Here is a 15,391-nt window from a genome sequence, read left to right on the forward strand (position 1 = left end):
AGGACCTTCGCTACACCTCTGGTCTGAGGGTGTCCGTGGAGGGCCTTTACTACACCTCTGGTCTGAGGGTGTCCGTGGAGGGCCTTTGCTACACCTCTGGTCTGAGGGTGTCCGTGGAGGGCCTTTGCTACACCTCTGGTCTGAGGGTGTCCGTAGAGGACCTTTGCTACACCTCTGGTCTGAGGGTGTCCGTGGAGGACCTTCGCTACATCCCTGGTCTGAGGGTGTCCGTGAAGGACCTTCGCTACATCCCTGGTCTGAGGGTGTCCGTGAAGGACCTTCGCTACATCCCTGGTCTGAGGGTGTCCGTGGAGGACCTTCGCTACACCTCTGGTCTGAGGGTGTCCGTGAAGGTCTTCGCTACATCCCTGGTCTGAGGGTGTCCGTGAAGGACCTTCGCTACATCCCTGGTCTGAGGGTGTCCGTGGAGGACCTTCGCTACACCTCTGGTCTGAGGGTGTCCGTGAAGGTCTTCGCTACATCCCTGGTCTGAGGGTGTCCGTGAAGGACCTTCGCTACATCCCTGGTCTGAGGGTGTCCGTGGAGGACCTTCGCTACACCTCTGGTCTGAGGGTGTCCGTGGAGAACCTTTGCTACACCTCTGGTCTGAGGGTGTCCGTGGAGGACCTTCGCTACACCTCTGGTCTGAGGGTGTCCGTGGAGGGCCTTTACTACACCTCTGGTCTGAGGGTGTCCGTGGAGGACCTTCGCTACACCTCTGGTCTGAGGGTGTCCGTGGAGGGCCTTTGCTACACCTCTGGTCTGAGGGTGTCCGTGGAGGGCCTTTACTACACCTCTGGTCTGAGGGTGTCCGTGGAGGGCCCTTTGCTACACCTCTGGTCTGAGGGTGTCCGTTGAGGACCTTTGCTACACCTCTGGTCTGAGGGTGTCCGTGGAGGACCTTTGCTACACCTCTGGTCTGAGGGTGTCCGTTGAGGACCTTTGCTACACCTCTGGTCTGAGGGTGTCCGTGGAGGACCTTTGCTACACCTCTGGTCTGAGGGTGTCCGTGGAGGGCCTTTGCTACACCTCTGGTCTGAGGGTGTCCGTTGAGGACCTTTGCTACATCCCTGGTCTGAGGGTGTCCGTGGAGGACCTTCGCTACATCCCTGGTCTGAGGGTGTCCGTGGAGGACCTTCGCTACACCCCTGGTCTGAGGGTGTCCGTGGAGGACCTTTGCTACACCTCTGGTCTGAGGGTGTCCGTGGAGGACCTTGCTACACCTCTGGTCTGAGGGTTGGTCAAATTTAGGGATTGGTAAATTGGGGGAACCTTCAAAGAACAGTATCAATGTTTGACAGATTGGGTTTTCATAACTCAAACAATGTGGGGTTTATTATTCTACACATATCTCTAATGTCTCACAGATGGACACAATCTCTCAGGTAGTGGTCAAGGCGGTGTCCGTCACTCTCATCATAGATTGTGTCTAGTCGGGGTTCTAGGAGCTCTTCTACTCCTCGAGACTCAGCAACTCCGCTGCTCAGCTGTTGCTTCTAACCCGAATCTCTATGGGTATTTGTGGCCAAGGGGAATTCTTGCTATTACTGATTGTCTCCTGCAGTCGTTTTCCAGTAAAGTATGGAAATGGGGGATATTTTATTGTTTTTTTATCCTCTAATCTTCTCAGGATAATCATTTATCCTCTCTGGCTTTTTTTTTAACCTCTTTTTAGCTTGCCTGCATTGCCTGTTAAACCAGTCGGTTTACCCATCCCCTGGTTTAACAGGCAATGCAGGCAAGTATAAAAAGTATATTGTGAAAGTATACTGAAAGTATACTGTGCTTTCCTCATCCCCCCCCCCCCCCCTTCTTCTTGAGAGATGTGAACGAATGTGCACGATTCGGTCGAATGTGCACGATTCGGTCGAATGTGCACGATTCGGTCGAATGTGCACGATTCGGTCGAATGTGCACGATTCCTAGCAGTGAAAGTCCCTCGCCACTCCTGTAGTCTCTCATCTTCCCCAACAGGTCTTTTTTATATAACTGGTTTGACTGCACTAAGTATTTATTCACGATAAAAAAAAAAGAACATCTGCGTCATTCTGGGAAAAGTCCCAAGTCTAGTGATGATGGTGAGTCCTCTCCTCCCACTCATGTTGGATCTATAATGTGCTATTCTTCTTTTAAGAACTTTTTGTCCTAAGTCTCTACCAGTCTTGTGCTCCATGTCTCGTCATCCACGTGAGGGTCCTTATTTATTCAACATATTACTGTGTGATTGTAATCCTCTAGCATTAGAAGTTTAGCTCTCGCTTCTCTATTATCATTACCTTTAGGCAATTCTCACGGCATTTGTCGCATTCTTCGCTAGGAAGCTTCTGTTGTCTACACAGGAATTATAAATCACTGCTACCACTATCTTCCAGTCACCCACTCTTCATATTGTTTTAGTTTGATGTTCTCGTGCTGGTTGGTTTCTTCTGATGTGTTTAGTTCCTCAACGCTACAGTGTAGCTGGAGAGTGGTATAGCACCGGGGCTAGGCCACTCTCCCACCACCTGCACCCTTTATTACATGATATCCTCGAAGGGATGATTGAATTTCCTATGACACCTGACAGTTTCGTTTCCATTATTTTATTCATCCTTTTTTCTTCATAACTTTTTCATATCCTCATACTAGACATAGACAAGGATACAAGCTATAGTACTGTGTCATCCTTTGTAGATGACACGAGGATTTTTATGAGAGTAGACAATATAGAGGACACGGCAAACCTCTGATCCGATGGTCTTTCATTGGAGCACAGAAAATAACATCATGTTTAATGCAGATCATTTCCATTTACTGCACTGTGGAAAATAACAAATATAAAAATGGAAACCACAAATAAAATGCAGTCACACCACACTTTTGAAAGAAAAAAAAAAATATAAAAATTTAGGAGTAACCATGTCGTAAGACCTTACATTTAAAGAACACAATAAAGTAGCCATAATATCTGCAAGAAAAGTAACAGTTTGGGTAACAAGAACCTTTCACACTAGAGATGCTATATCAATGATGATACTCTTCAAGACGCTAGTGCTCTCTAGAGTGGAGTACTGCTGCACAATGACAGACCCTTTTAAAGTTGGAGAAATTGCTGACCTGGAGAGCGTGCAGAGAACCTTTACTGCTAGAATCCACTCAGTAAAACATCTTAACTATTGGGACCGTCTTAAGAGCCTAAGTCTGTATTCTCTTGAGCGCAGGCGGGAGAGATACATAATAATTTACACGCGGAAAACCTGCCCACAGAAATACCCCCCACATGAGACCAGAAAGCATGGCAGGATGTGCAGAATACCTTGAGAATACCCCCGTTGAAGAGCAGAGGTGCAATATCACGCTCTGACAGTGTATGTATACCTTGTGACGCCCTGACAGTTTGCTCACCTAGTAATATGCACAATTAGGTGAGTACGACTAGTTGAGTACATTGTCAGTGCATTACGAGGCATACATACACTGTGAGGGCGTCACGAGGTATACATACACTGTGAGGGCGTCATGAGTTACACATATGTTGTCAGGGCGTCACGAGGTATATACATGGAACCCGTAAAGGCAAGTGACAGCGAAGCACAGCGGGACATTGGAGCTGGCGGGAGCCTGGTTAAGTCTCCCACTAATGCGTTTAGCCTTGTATACCGTCCGTTGCCCCGAGCGTCAGTCTACACAGAGGCGACTGCTGATCCAGCGAGGATGCCGTCGGCGGGGCATGGCCTGTAACCTTTGGAAGACTGGCACGGGATAGGCCTCGCTGCTCCCCTGGTAACATCAGACGCACCTGATTACCTTTGCCACCGTTGGAATGTTTGTGATGACCGGTTTTTTTTGGGCTGTGATCAATGTCCGGCTTTGAGTAACTGGCGCTTTCCCCCCGGATACAAGAGTAAGGTGGAGGCGTGTTGGATAAAGCCAACTAGCGGGTGCTACAACGTGCTGCCTGATATCGTAAGCATATTATCTGCGGATATCACAAACATCATCCAGTTCGTAGCCTCGCCTCAGTCTCCTAGGGTATGCGGTTCTATTTCTATATGTATGTGGTTCTATATTACGCCAACAGTCCAGTTTGTACCCAGCAGCTGTGGACGTGTTGGGGGGGAAAAATGGGTCTCAGGAGCCGGACAACACCATATCCTGCTCCTGCTGGTGATTTACGAGCATCTGTAACACGTGTGTCGCCTCCACCGCCTCCTTGAGGATACAAGTGTCATGTTAGCATCTTCTATAGTCAAGTGGAGCTGTGCTTCTTCGTCAGTACTTTATCTCAGTCCTTTCAAGAGAACTGCATATTTTGACAACAGTTGAAGTCATCTTGTGGAGTCTTGTGGCTTATGTTTACTACTTCGAAATGTTTGCCAAGGACTTTGACGATTATAAAGATGATCTTAGTGAGGCCTTATCTTTATATATCGAACTAGTCATTATGAATCTGAGTACGGGAATCATGGCGAGCTATGCATGTGGTGCTGAGCTTAAAGAAGGGGGGGATTGATCACTAGTGTCGAACTATCCAACATACAGTTTGACGCAAAAGCTATTTATTTATAAAAAAAAACTAGAAAAATACATTTAATAAAGAACACATAGTATGGTAATTTAGCTAAAAATAAAATAAGATTCTTTTCACGAACATTTGATGCAGTGTGTAGTAATAAAGACGGCAGTAATACGTACCTTAACTAACTTGTAGAGCCCGATGTTGTTTAGACTAAAAATGTATTCAAACGTTTGTTTCTTAAATTCCAGGGATGTGACTCAACTTGGATACTACTGCCGATACCCTCCAAACTGAAGCACATATCCTAAATATATGGCCTATACGTTGCTCCTAGTATTAGGCTATCATTATCTTAATTTCAGTTCAAGTTTTTTCTTTAAGTTGATGCCTTTTGTCAGTACGTTTTAAATTTTCACCAACATATCTTGTTACTCACCTTCTTCGTCTAATTTGAAAATCAGTATGAAACAATTTGTATATCATCAATTTGGTATTTGCTAATATTTCCCAGTTTTATGCATTCACCCATGTTTCTCTTATTGCAATAATATATATTCTTTTCATTTTAATTTTTTTTATTTTTATGGTGTTAACTTTGAAGTAATTACAACAGAGATATTAATCTAGAGCGAAGTATTTAAGCACTCTACTGGTAACGCGATTTTTGGTCAAGATTTACTTGGATACTTTTAATACGAATCTTATGATATTTCCAGAACTCCTCTCTGCCTCGAAGGCTCCATGCAGGCATCTCTCTTTCTCTAAGCCTCCTGTACCTCAACTCTACTTCACCACTCCTCTCACATAATTTAACATCTCTACTAAAATATTATAGAGCTCTGTCAAGTTCAACGAAACTAAATTTTTGTCCACCTAACCTAACCCAATTTAACACCTTTAACAGACCTGAAAGATCTAATATTCAGATCTTAACCTTGCTCAACGAAATTAAAAACTTGAGAACGAGAATGAGGACTTGAAGAGAAAGGAGGTAAAGGTCCGAGATCAGAATTGACAGTCTCACAGTCTTAAGTAAATGACTGGGGCTTCTCCCACACTTCTCCCACACCACTTCTCCCACACTACTTCTCCCACACCACTTCTCCTGACTACAATGATCTCTAATTTACGTAATTATCAGGAGAAATTGCTGTCAGTATGACTATATAACATATGGGGGATAGGGAAGACAGGATAGGAGCTGGGATATGAAGCCGGGCTGAAGATACTAAGCCCAGCCCCTTGCAAATTCGGGGATCGAACGCCGACCTGTATTAAAGCCGGGTCATCGTTGTACCGACCAGTCCAAGTGGTTGGACTCTAGTCTAAAGTCCCACAATCAACGACGATACAAGAATATATCATTACAAATTAATCTAAATGAAATTTGCGTTACAAATTAATTACAATACATCCACGCTCCATAACAATACAATACAGGAAAATGATTGAAAATAAAACAAAATACGATTACATACAAGACAACTACAATGCCTCAGAGTACATGACAGTGGTCGTTTGTGTGCAAGTCATGCGCTCCTTGAGACGTTGGTACTGTTTGTTTACGAACTCGCATCTCGCAAACAATGACAAATTTTATTTGTCACTGTTTGTCACAGTCAAGTCTTACCAAGAGGTTGCCATATGTCCCCAGCACCTTCAAATGGGAGAAGAATGGCCTAAAAGGCTTCACTTCACACGGGTGAAATAGGGCGAAATAGGTGCTCACAAAATAGGGTAAAGGAATTTATGGAATAAACTAAACACAGAAAAGCATAGTGTCTTTGAAACCAAACATTAAATTCAGCACATGGATAGTGAGTCATACTTGACGTTACAGGATCTCTGTACCCGAGAATTACAGGTGTGTGAAGGATAATTAGACTAATTTGTAAGGTACTCTGCCTCGTGGCTCTCTTGAGCTGTTATTGGAGTTCAAGTGTGTTTGTGGAGTCCAAGTGTTTTTGTGGAATCCCAGTGTGTTTGTGTAAGTCAAGAATGACTTCCCTGGAGCAGCTGGGAGCTAGCAAGCACCAGTACCCTTGCTGGGGAAGCGAATATGTCTCACTTGCCTGGGTAGTGAATATGACCCACTCCCATGGGTAGTGAATTTGACTCACTCACCAGGGTAGTGAATTTGACTCACTCACCAGGGTAGTGAATTTGACTCACTCACCGGGGTAGTGAATATGACCCACTCCCATGGGTAGTGAATATGACCCACTCCCATGGGTAGTGAATATGACCCACTCCCATGGGTAGTGAATTTGACTCACTCACCGGGGTAGTGAATATGACCCACTCCCATGGGTAGTGAATATGACCACCTCCCATGGGTAGTGAATATGACCCACTCCCATGGGTAGTGAATATGACCCACTCCCATGGGTAGTGAATATGACCCACTCCCATGGGTAGTGAATATGACCCACTCCCATGGGTAGTGAATATGACCCACTCCCATGGGTAGTGAATATGACCCACTCCCATGGGTATAGTGAATATGACCCACTTCCATGGGTAGTGAATATGACTCACTCCCATGGGTAGTGAATATGACCCACTCCCATGGGTAGTGAATATGACCCACTCCCATGGGTAGTGAATATGACCCACTCCCATGGGTAGTGAATTTGACTCACTCACCGGGGTAGTAAATATCTCTCACTCACCAGGGTAGTGAACATGACTCACTCACCAGGGTAGTGAACATGACCCACTCACCAGGGTAGTGAACATGACTCACTCACCAGGGTAGTGAACATGACTCACTCACCTGGGTAGTGAACATGACCCACTCACCTGGGTAGTGAACATGACTCACTCACCAGGGTAGTGAACATGACTCACTCACCAGGGTAGTGAACATGACCCACTCACCAGGGTAGTGAACATGACTCACTCACCAGGGTAGTGAACATGACCCACTCACCAGGGTAGTGAACATGACCCACTCACCAGGGTAGTGAACATGACCCACTCACCAGGGTAGTGACCATGACCCACTCACCTGGGTAGTGACCATGACTCACTCACTTGGGTAGTGACCATGACTCACTCACCAGGGTAGTGACCATGACTCACTCACCAGGGTAGTGACCATGACTCACTCACCAGGGTAGTGACCATGACCCACTCACCTGGGTAGTGACCATGACCCACTCACCTGGGTAGTGAACATGACCCCTCCGCACGTCTGGAGGAGTACCCATCACGACATGAACCATACTAAACACACTATTGAAGATAACACACAAAATTTCATTCGCGTTCCCATCACTTAGACATTATAATCGACCTTATTGCTCTCTGACTCCCACCTTACTGAAAAATACGAGTTTAACGTATATTTCGAGGCAACGTAAGCAGACCAATGCATGAAGCTGTAGCACCTCCAAGACCAACATAAGTGCCTCTAGTGCCTCCAAGAGCAAGATAGGTGCCTCTAGTGCCTCTAAGACCAAGATAGGTTCCTCTAGTTCCTCCAAGTCCAAGATATGTGCCTCTAGTGCCTCCAAGACCAAGTTAGGTGCCTCTAGTGCCTCCAAGTCCAAGATATGTGCCTCTAGTGCCTCCAAGACCAGGAAAGGTGCCTCTAGTGCCTCCAAGACCAAGATAGGTGCTTCTAGTCCCTCCAAGACCAAGATAGGTGCCTCTAGTGCCTCCAAGACCAGGATAGGTGCCTCTAGTGCCTCTAAGACCAAGATAGGTGCCTCTAGGGCCTCCAAGACCAAGATAGGTGCCTCTAGTGTCTCCAAGACCAAGATAGGTGCCTCTAGGGCCTCCAAGACCAAGATAGGTGCTTCTAGTCCCTCCAAGACCAAGATAGGTGCCTCTAGTGCCTCCAAGGCCACGATACGTGCCTCTAGTGCCTCCAAGACCAAGATAGGTGCCTCTAGGGCCTCCAAGACCAAGAGGGTGCCTCTAGTGCCTCTAAGACCATGATATGTGCTTCTAGTCCCTCCAAGACAAAGATAGGTTCCTCTAGTTCCTCTAAGACCAAGATATGTGCCTCTAGAGCCTCCAAGACAAAGATAGGTGCCTCTAGTGCCTCCAAGACCAAGATAGGTGCCTCTAGTGCCTCCAAGACCAGGATAGGTGCCTCTAGTGCTTCCAAGACCAAGATAGGTGCCTTTAGTGCCTCCTAGACCAAGATAGGTGCCTCTAGTGCCTCCAAGACCATGATTGATGTCTCTAGTGCGTCCAAGACCATGGCAGGTGCCTCTAGGGCTTCCAAGACCAAGATTGGTGCCTCAAGTTCCTCCAAGACTAAGATAGGTACCTCTAGAACCTCCAAGACCAAGATAGGTGCCTCCAAGACGAAGATAGGTGCCTCTAGTGCCTCTAAGACCAAGATAGGTGCCTCTAGGGCCTCCAAGACCAAGATAGGTGCCTCTAGTGTCTCCAAGACCAAGATAGGTGCCTCTAGGGCCTCCAAGACCAAGATAGGTGCTTCTAGTCCCTCCAAGACCAAGATAGGTGCCTCTAGTGCCTCCAAGGCCACGATACGTGCCTCTAGTGCCTCCAAGACCAAGATAGGTGCCTCTAGGGCCTCCAAGACCAAGAGGGTGCCTCTAGTGCCTCTAAGACCATGATATGTGCTTCTAGTCCCTCCAAGACAAAGATAGGTTCCTCTAGTTCCTCTAAGACCAAGATATGTGCCTCTAGAGCCTCCAAGACAAAGATAGGTGCCTCTAGTGCCTCCAAGACCAAGATAGGTGCCTCTAGTGCCTCCAAGACCAGGATAGGTGCCTCTAGTGCTTCCAAGACCAAGATAGGTGCCTTTAGTGCCTCCTAGACCAAGATAGGTGCCTCTAGTGCCTCCAAGACCATGATTGATGTCTCTAGTGCGTCCAGGACCATGGCAGGTGCCTCTAGGGCTTCCAAGACCAAGATTGGTGCCTCAAGTTCCTCCAAGACTAAGATAGGTACCTCTAGAACCTCCAAGACCAAGATAGGTGCCTCCAAGACGAAGATAGGTGCCTCTAGTGCCTCCAAGACCAAGATAGGTGCTTCTAGTGCCTCCAAGACCAAGTTAGGTGCCTCCAAGACCAAGTTAGGTGCCTCCAAGACCAAGTTAGGTGCCTCCAAGACCAAGTTAGGTGCCTCCAAGATCAAGATACGTACCTCTATGTCTCCAAGACCAAAATAGGTGCCTCTAGTGCCTTCACAACCAAGATAGATGCCTCCAAGACCAAGATAGGTGCCTCCAAGACCAAGATAGGTGCCTCCAAGACCAAGTTAGGTGCCTCCAAGACTTAGAGAGGTACCTCTAGTGCCTTCAAGACTAAGATAGGTGCCTCTAGTGCCTCATGACAAAGGACCTCTAGTGCTTCCAAGATCAAGATAGGTGCATGTAGTGCCTCCAAGACCATGATAAGTGCTTCTAGAGCCTCCAAGACAAAGATAAGGACTTCTAGTGCTTCCATGACTAAGATAGGTGCATCTAGTGCCTCCAAAACCAAGATAGGTGCCTCTAGGGGCCTCCACGACCAAGACAGGTGCCTCTATTTCCTCCAAAACCAAGATAGGTACCTCTCGTGTCCCCAAGACCAAGATAGGTACCTGAAGCGCCTTCTAGTAAACCATTCAAACGCCCGGGAAATGGGGAGAGCAAGCCTAAAATCTACGGAAAACACAACACTTGATTTCATTTCAGAGCGTGAAAATTGATATTGATGCTGCTATTGTGTAAACAGTGTTACCTGGGCCGACCCCCGACTGACCTGTGACGCTCACTTACCCGACATGTGTCATCTTGCAAATTTGAGGGAGGCTAGCCAATAGCCTCTGGCCTTTTTTCTTTGGACAGACAGACAAGCAGACCAGCACACAGACATTCCATATTGAGATATAAATTAGGAGTCTGGGTGGTTACCTAACAGCAAGCAACTGGCCTTCTGCCATTTTCCTTTTTTTGTGCGTGAGACGGCTTCAGACCCAGCCATCAGGAGGTGGCTTCAGACCCAGCCATCAGGAGGTGGCTTCAGACCCAGCCATCAGGAGGTGGCTTCAGACCCAGCCATCAGGAGGTGGCTTCAGACCCAGCCATCAGGAGGTGGCTTCAGACCCAGCCATCAGGAGGTGGCTTCAGACCCAGCCATCAGGAGGTGGCTTCAGACCCAGCCATCAGGAGGTGGCTTCAGACCCAGCCATCAGGAGGTGGCTTCAGACCCAGCCATCAGGAGGTGGCTTCAGACCCAGCCATCAGGAGGTGGTCAATCATCCTGCCGTAACAAAAACACAGACACGACCTGACCAAATATGCAACACAGCAACAGAGGGTCAACATCATTCAACTGACCTTCAAGCAAATTATTGTGTTTTTTTGTTTCGTTTTTGTCTGAGTCTGTTTTTATTGGACGTGTACTGGTTTACGCCGCTAATACTTCAAGTCCACACTTTATATAACTCATTTTAAAACTCTTGACAGTCAACTCATTTTACAAGTTGCCCATGATATACACCTCATTGTACAAGTTTTCCCTTATATACACCTCATTGTACAAGTTTTCCCTTATATACACCACATTGTACAAGTTTTCCCTTATATACACCTCATTGTACAAGTTTTCCATAATATACACCTCATTGTACAAGTTTTCCCTTATATACACCTCATTGTACAAGTTTTCCCTTATATACACCTCATTGTGCAAGTTTTCCCTTATATACACCTCATTGTACAAGTTTTCCCTTATATACACCTCATTGTACAAGTTTTCCCTTATATACACCACATTGTACAAGTTTTCCCTTATATACACCTCATTGTACAAGTTTTCCATAATATACACCTCATTGTACAAGTTTTCCCTTATATACACCTCATTGTACAAGTTTTCCCTTATATACACCTCATTGTACAAGTTTTCCCTTATATACACCTCATTGTACGAGTTTTCCCTTATATACACCTCATTGTACAAGTTTTCCCTTATATACACCTCATTGTACAAGTTTTCCATAATATACACCTCATTGTACAAGTTTTCCCTTATATACACCTCATTGTACAAGTTTTCCCTTATATACACATCATTGTACAAGTTTTCCATAATATACACCTCATTGTACAAGTTTTCCCTTACATACACCTCATTGTACAAGTTTTCCATGATATACACCTCATTGTACAAGTTTTCCCTTATATACACCTCATTGTACAAGTTTTCCCTTATATACACCTCATTGTACAAGTTTTCCCTTATATACACATCATTGTACAAGTTTTCCATAATATACACCTCATTGTACAAGTTTTCCCTTACATACACCTCATTGTACAAGTTTTCCATAATATACACCTCATTGTATAAGTTTTCCATAATATACACCTCATTGTACAAGTTTTCCATAATATACACCTCATTGTATAAGTTTTCCATAATATACACCTCATTGTACAAGTTTTCCATAATATACACCTCATTGTACAAGTTTTCCATAATATACACCTCATTGTACAAGTTTTCCATAATATACACCTCATTGTACAAGTTTTCCCTTACATACACCTCATTGTACAAGTTTTCCCTTATATACACCTCATTGTACAAGTTTTCCATAATATACACCTCATTGTACAAGTTTGCCCTTATATACACCTCATTGTACAAGTTTTCCCTTATATACACCTCATTGTACAAGTTTTCCCTTATATACACCTCATTGTACAAGTTTTCCATAATATACACCTCATTGTACAAGTTTTCCATAATATACACCTCATTGTACAAGTTTTCCCTTACATACACCTCATTGTACAAGTTTTCCCTTATATACACCTCATTGTACAAGTTTTCCATAATATACACCTCATTGTACAAGTTTTCCCTTATATACACCTCATTGTACAAGTTTTCCCTTATATACACCTCATTGTACAAGTTTTCCCTTATATACACCTCATTGTACAAGTTTTCCCTTATATACACCTCATTGTACAAGTTTTCCATAATATACACCTCATTGTACAAGTTTTCCCTTATATACACCTCATTGTACAAGTTTTCCATGATATACACCTCATTGTACAAGTTTTCCATGATATACACCTCATTGTACAAGTTTTCCATAATATACACCTCATTGTACAAGTTTTCCCTTATATACACCTCATTGTACAAGTTTTCCATAATATACACCTCATTGTACAAGTTTTCCCTTATATACACCTCATTGTACAAGTTTTCCATGATATACACCTCATTGTACAAGTTTTCCCTTACATACACCTCATTGTACAAGTTTTCCATAATATACACCTCATTGTACAAGTTTTCCCTTATATACACCTCATTGTACAAGTTTTCCCTTATATACACCTCATTGTACAAGTTTTCCATAATATACACCTCATTGTACAAGTTTTCCCTTATATACACCTCATTGTACAAGTTTTCCATAATATACACCTCATTGTACAAGTTTTCCATAATATACACCTCATTGTACAAGTTTTCCCTTATATACACCTCATTGTACAAGTTTTCCATAATATACACCTCATTGTACAAGTTTTCCCTTATATACACCTCATTGTACAAGTTTTCCCTTATATACACCTCATTGTACAAGTTTTCCATAATATACACCTCATTGTACAAGTTTTCCATAATATACACCTCATTGTACAAGTTTTCCATGATATACACCTCATTGTACAAGTTTTCCATGATATACACCTCATTGTACAAGTTTTCCATAATATACACCTCATTGTACAAGTTTTCCCTTATATACACCTCATTGTACAAGTTTTCCCTTATATACACCTCATTGTACAAGTTTTCCATGATATACACCTCATTGTACAAGTTTTCCCTTATATACAACTCATTGTACAAGTTTTCCATAATATACAACTCATTTTAAAAAGTCCCTCTTGATATATTACTCATTTTGTATTACTTATGTGTTACCACACCTTCTGCACCCTTTCCCCCCTATTCCTCCTTCCTCACCCATCTCCCATTCCCCTATTCCCCCTTCCTATTCTTTTCCCTCTATTCTTCCTTCCTATCCCATTTTTTATCTACCTCTTTCACCCTTCTCCCCTCCCTCTTCCACTTCTTCCCCTCCCTCTTCCCCATCCTTTTCCACTAAATTTCCCCTTCATTTTTCATCCTTTCCTCTTCCCCCAGTCTGCTCCTGTTCCCTCTCCCCTTCTTTCCCCTTTTTTCTACTTCTCCCAAATTCTCGTATCACTCGTCTCTCAGCTGCTAGCTATTAGCGAGGCCTCGTAGCAGCTGCTCCTTGCTAGAGAGGCCTCGTAGCTCCCGCTCCTTGCTAGCGAGGCCTCGTAGCTCCCGTGCCTTGCTAGCGAGGCCTCGTAGCTCCTGTTCCTTGCTAGCGAGGCCTCGTAGCTCCCGTTCCTTGCTAGCGAGGCCTCGTAGCTCCCGTTTCTTGCTAGCGAGGCCTCGTAGCTCCCGCTCCTTGCTAGCGAGGCCTCGTAGCTCCCGTTCCTTACTAGCGAGGCCTCGTAGCTCCCGTTCCTTACTAGCGAGGCCTCGTAGCTCCCGCTCCTTGCTAGCGAGGCCTCGTAGCTCCCGTTCCTTACTAGCGAGGCCTCGTAGCTCCCGTTCCTTACTAGCGAGGCCTCGTAGCTCCCGCTCCTTGCTAGTGAGGCCTCGTAGCTCTTGCTCCTTGCTAGCGAGGCCTCGTAGCTCCCGTTCCTTACTAGCGAGGCCTCGTAGATCCCGCTCTTTGCTAGCGAGGCCTCGTAGCTCCCGTTCCTTACTAGCGAGGCCTCGTAGCTCTTGCTCCTTGCTAGCGAGGCCTCGTAGCTCTTGCTCCTTGCTAGCGAGGCCTTGTAGTTCCCGCCTCTTGGTAGCGAGGCCTCGTAGCTCCCGTTCGAACCATTCAGGCTTGTTCGCATTTGTGTTCCTCACGTGTGCCCCAAAGAATGAGGTGATTTGATAAAATGCTATGCCCATTTTATCAAATCAACCTCCGCTCTTTTCCATGACTGTTACATCTAGAAAGGGCAGCTTCCCATCCTTTTCCATCTCGTAAGTGAAACGCAGCACGGAACTCTGCTCAAATGCCTCCTTCAGCTTCAGCTCCCAGCAGTTTTGAGGAGCTGAAGGAGGCATTTGAGCAGAGTTCCGTGCTGCGTTTCACTTACGAGATGGAAAAGGATGGGAAGCTGCCCTTTCTAGATGTAACAGTCATGGAAAAGAGCGGAGGTTTCCACACTGCAGTCTACACTAAGGAAACGAACATAGGAATGTGCCTAAATGCCAACAGCGACTGCCCAGACAGGTACAAGAGGAGTGTTGTTAACGCTTATGTCGACAGTGCTCTCAGCCACAGCTCAGAATGGAAGCAAGTCGACGAAGAACTCTGTAGGATAATGCAGGTCCTTGTCAACAACGGCTTCTCCAATGGTTTCGTCGAAGACATCATAAGAAGGAGAGTGAAACGCCATGCAACCTCTGAAAAGACAACTAACACAACACCTATACCCCCTATTAGACTATTTTACAGGAACTTCTTTTCCACAGCTCATAAAACGGAGGAAAGGGTCCTGAAAGATATTGTTAATAGAAACGTTATCCCTACAGACAAAAATCAGAGGATACAACTGACGATTTACTATAAAACCAGAAAAACGGCCAGCCTTCTCATGAGAAACTCTCCAGACACAAAGCAGAACGCTTTAAAAGAGACCAACGTCGTCTATGCCTTCAAATGCCCTCTTGGGGACTGTAAGCTCCAAAAAACCCAATATATAGGCAAGACAACAACATCTCTTTCTAGGCGTTTAACGATGCATAAGCAACAGGGCTCCATTAAGGAACATATAATCTCTTCCCACAACCAAACCATCGCCAGAGAAATCCTAGTAAACGTCACAGAAATCATCGATAGATACAGCGATAGCAGGTG

General features: G+C 45.1%; 2 protein-coding genes across 2 annotated transcripts; one reads left to right on the forward strand and one right to left on the reverse strand.

Annotated features, from left to right (window-relative positions):
* The first annotated feature begins 8,679 nt into the window (after positions 1-8,679).
* On the forward strand, positions 8,680-9,093 carry LOC138364866 (uncharacterized). The gene has a single exon (XM_069324852.1). It carries the CDS (start codon positions 8,680-8,682, stop codon positions 9,091-9,093), a length of 414 nt encoding a protein of 137 aa, XP_069180953.1.
* Positions 9,094-10,941: 1,848 nt separating this feature from the next.
* On the reverse strand, positions 10,942-13,356 carry LOC123759156 (DNA-directed RNA polymerase subunit beta''-like). The gene has a single exon (XM_045744029.2). The coding sequence runs from the start codon at positions 13,354-13,356 to the stop codon at positions 10,942-10,944; it is 2,415 nt and encodes an 804-aa protein (XP_045599985.2).
* Positions 13,357-15,391: the final 2,035 nt, after the last annotated feature.

This window comes from Procambarus clarkii, chromosome 15 (assembly GCF_040958095.1).
Source record: "Procambarus clarkii isolate CNS0578487 chromosome 15, FALCON_Pclarkii_2.0, whole genome shotgun sequence".
Taxonomy (NCBI): domain Eukaryota; kingdom Metazoa; phylum Arthropoda; class Malacostraca; order Decapoda; family Cambaridae; genus Procambarus; species Procambarus clarkii.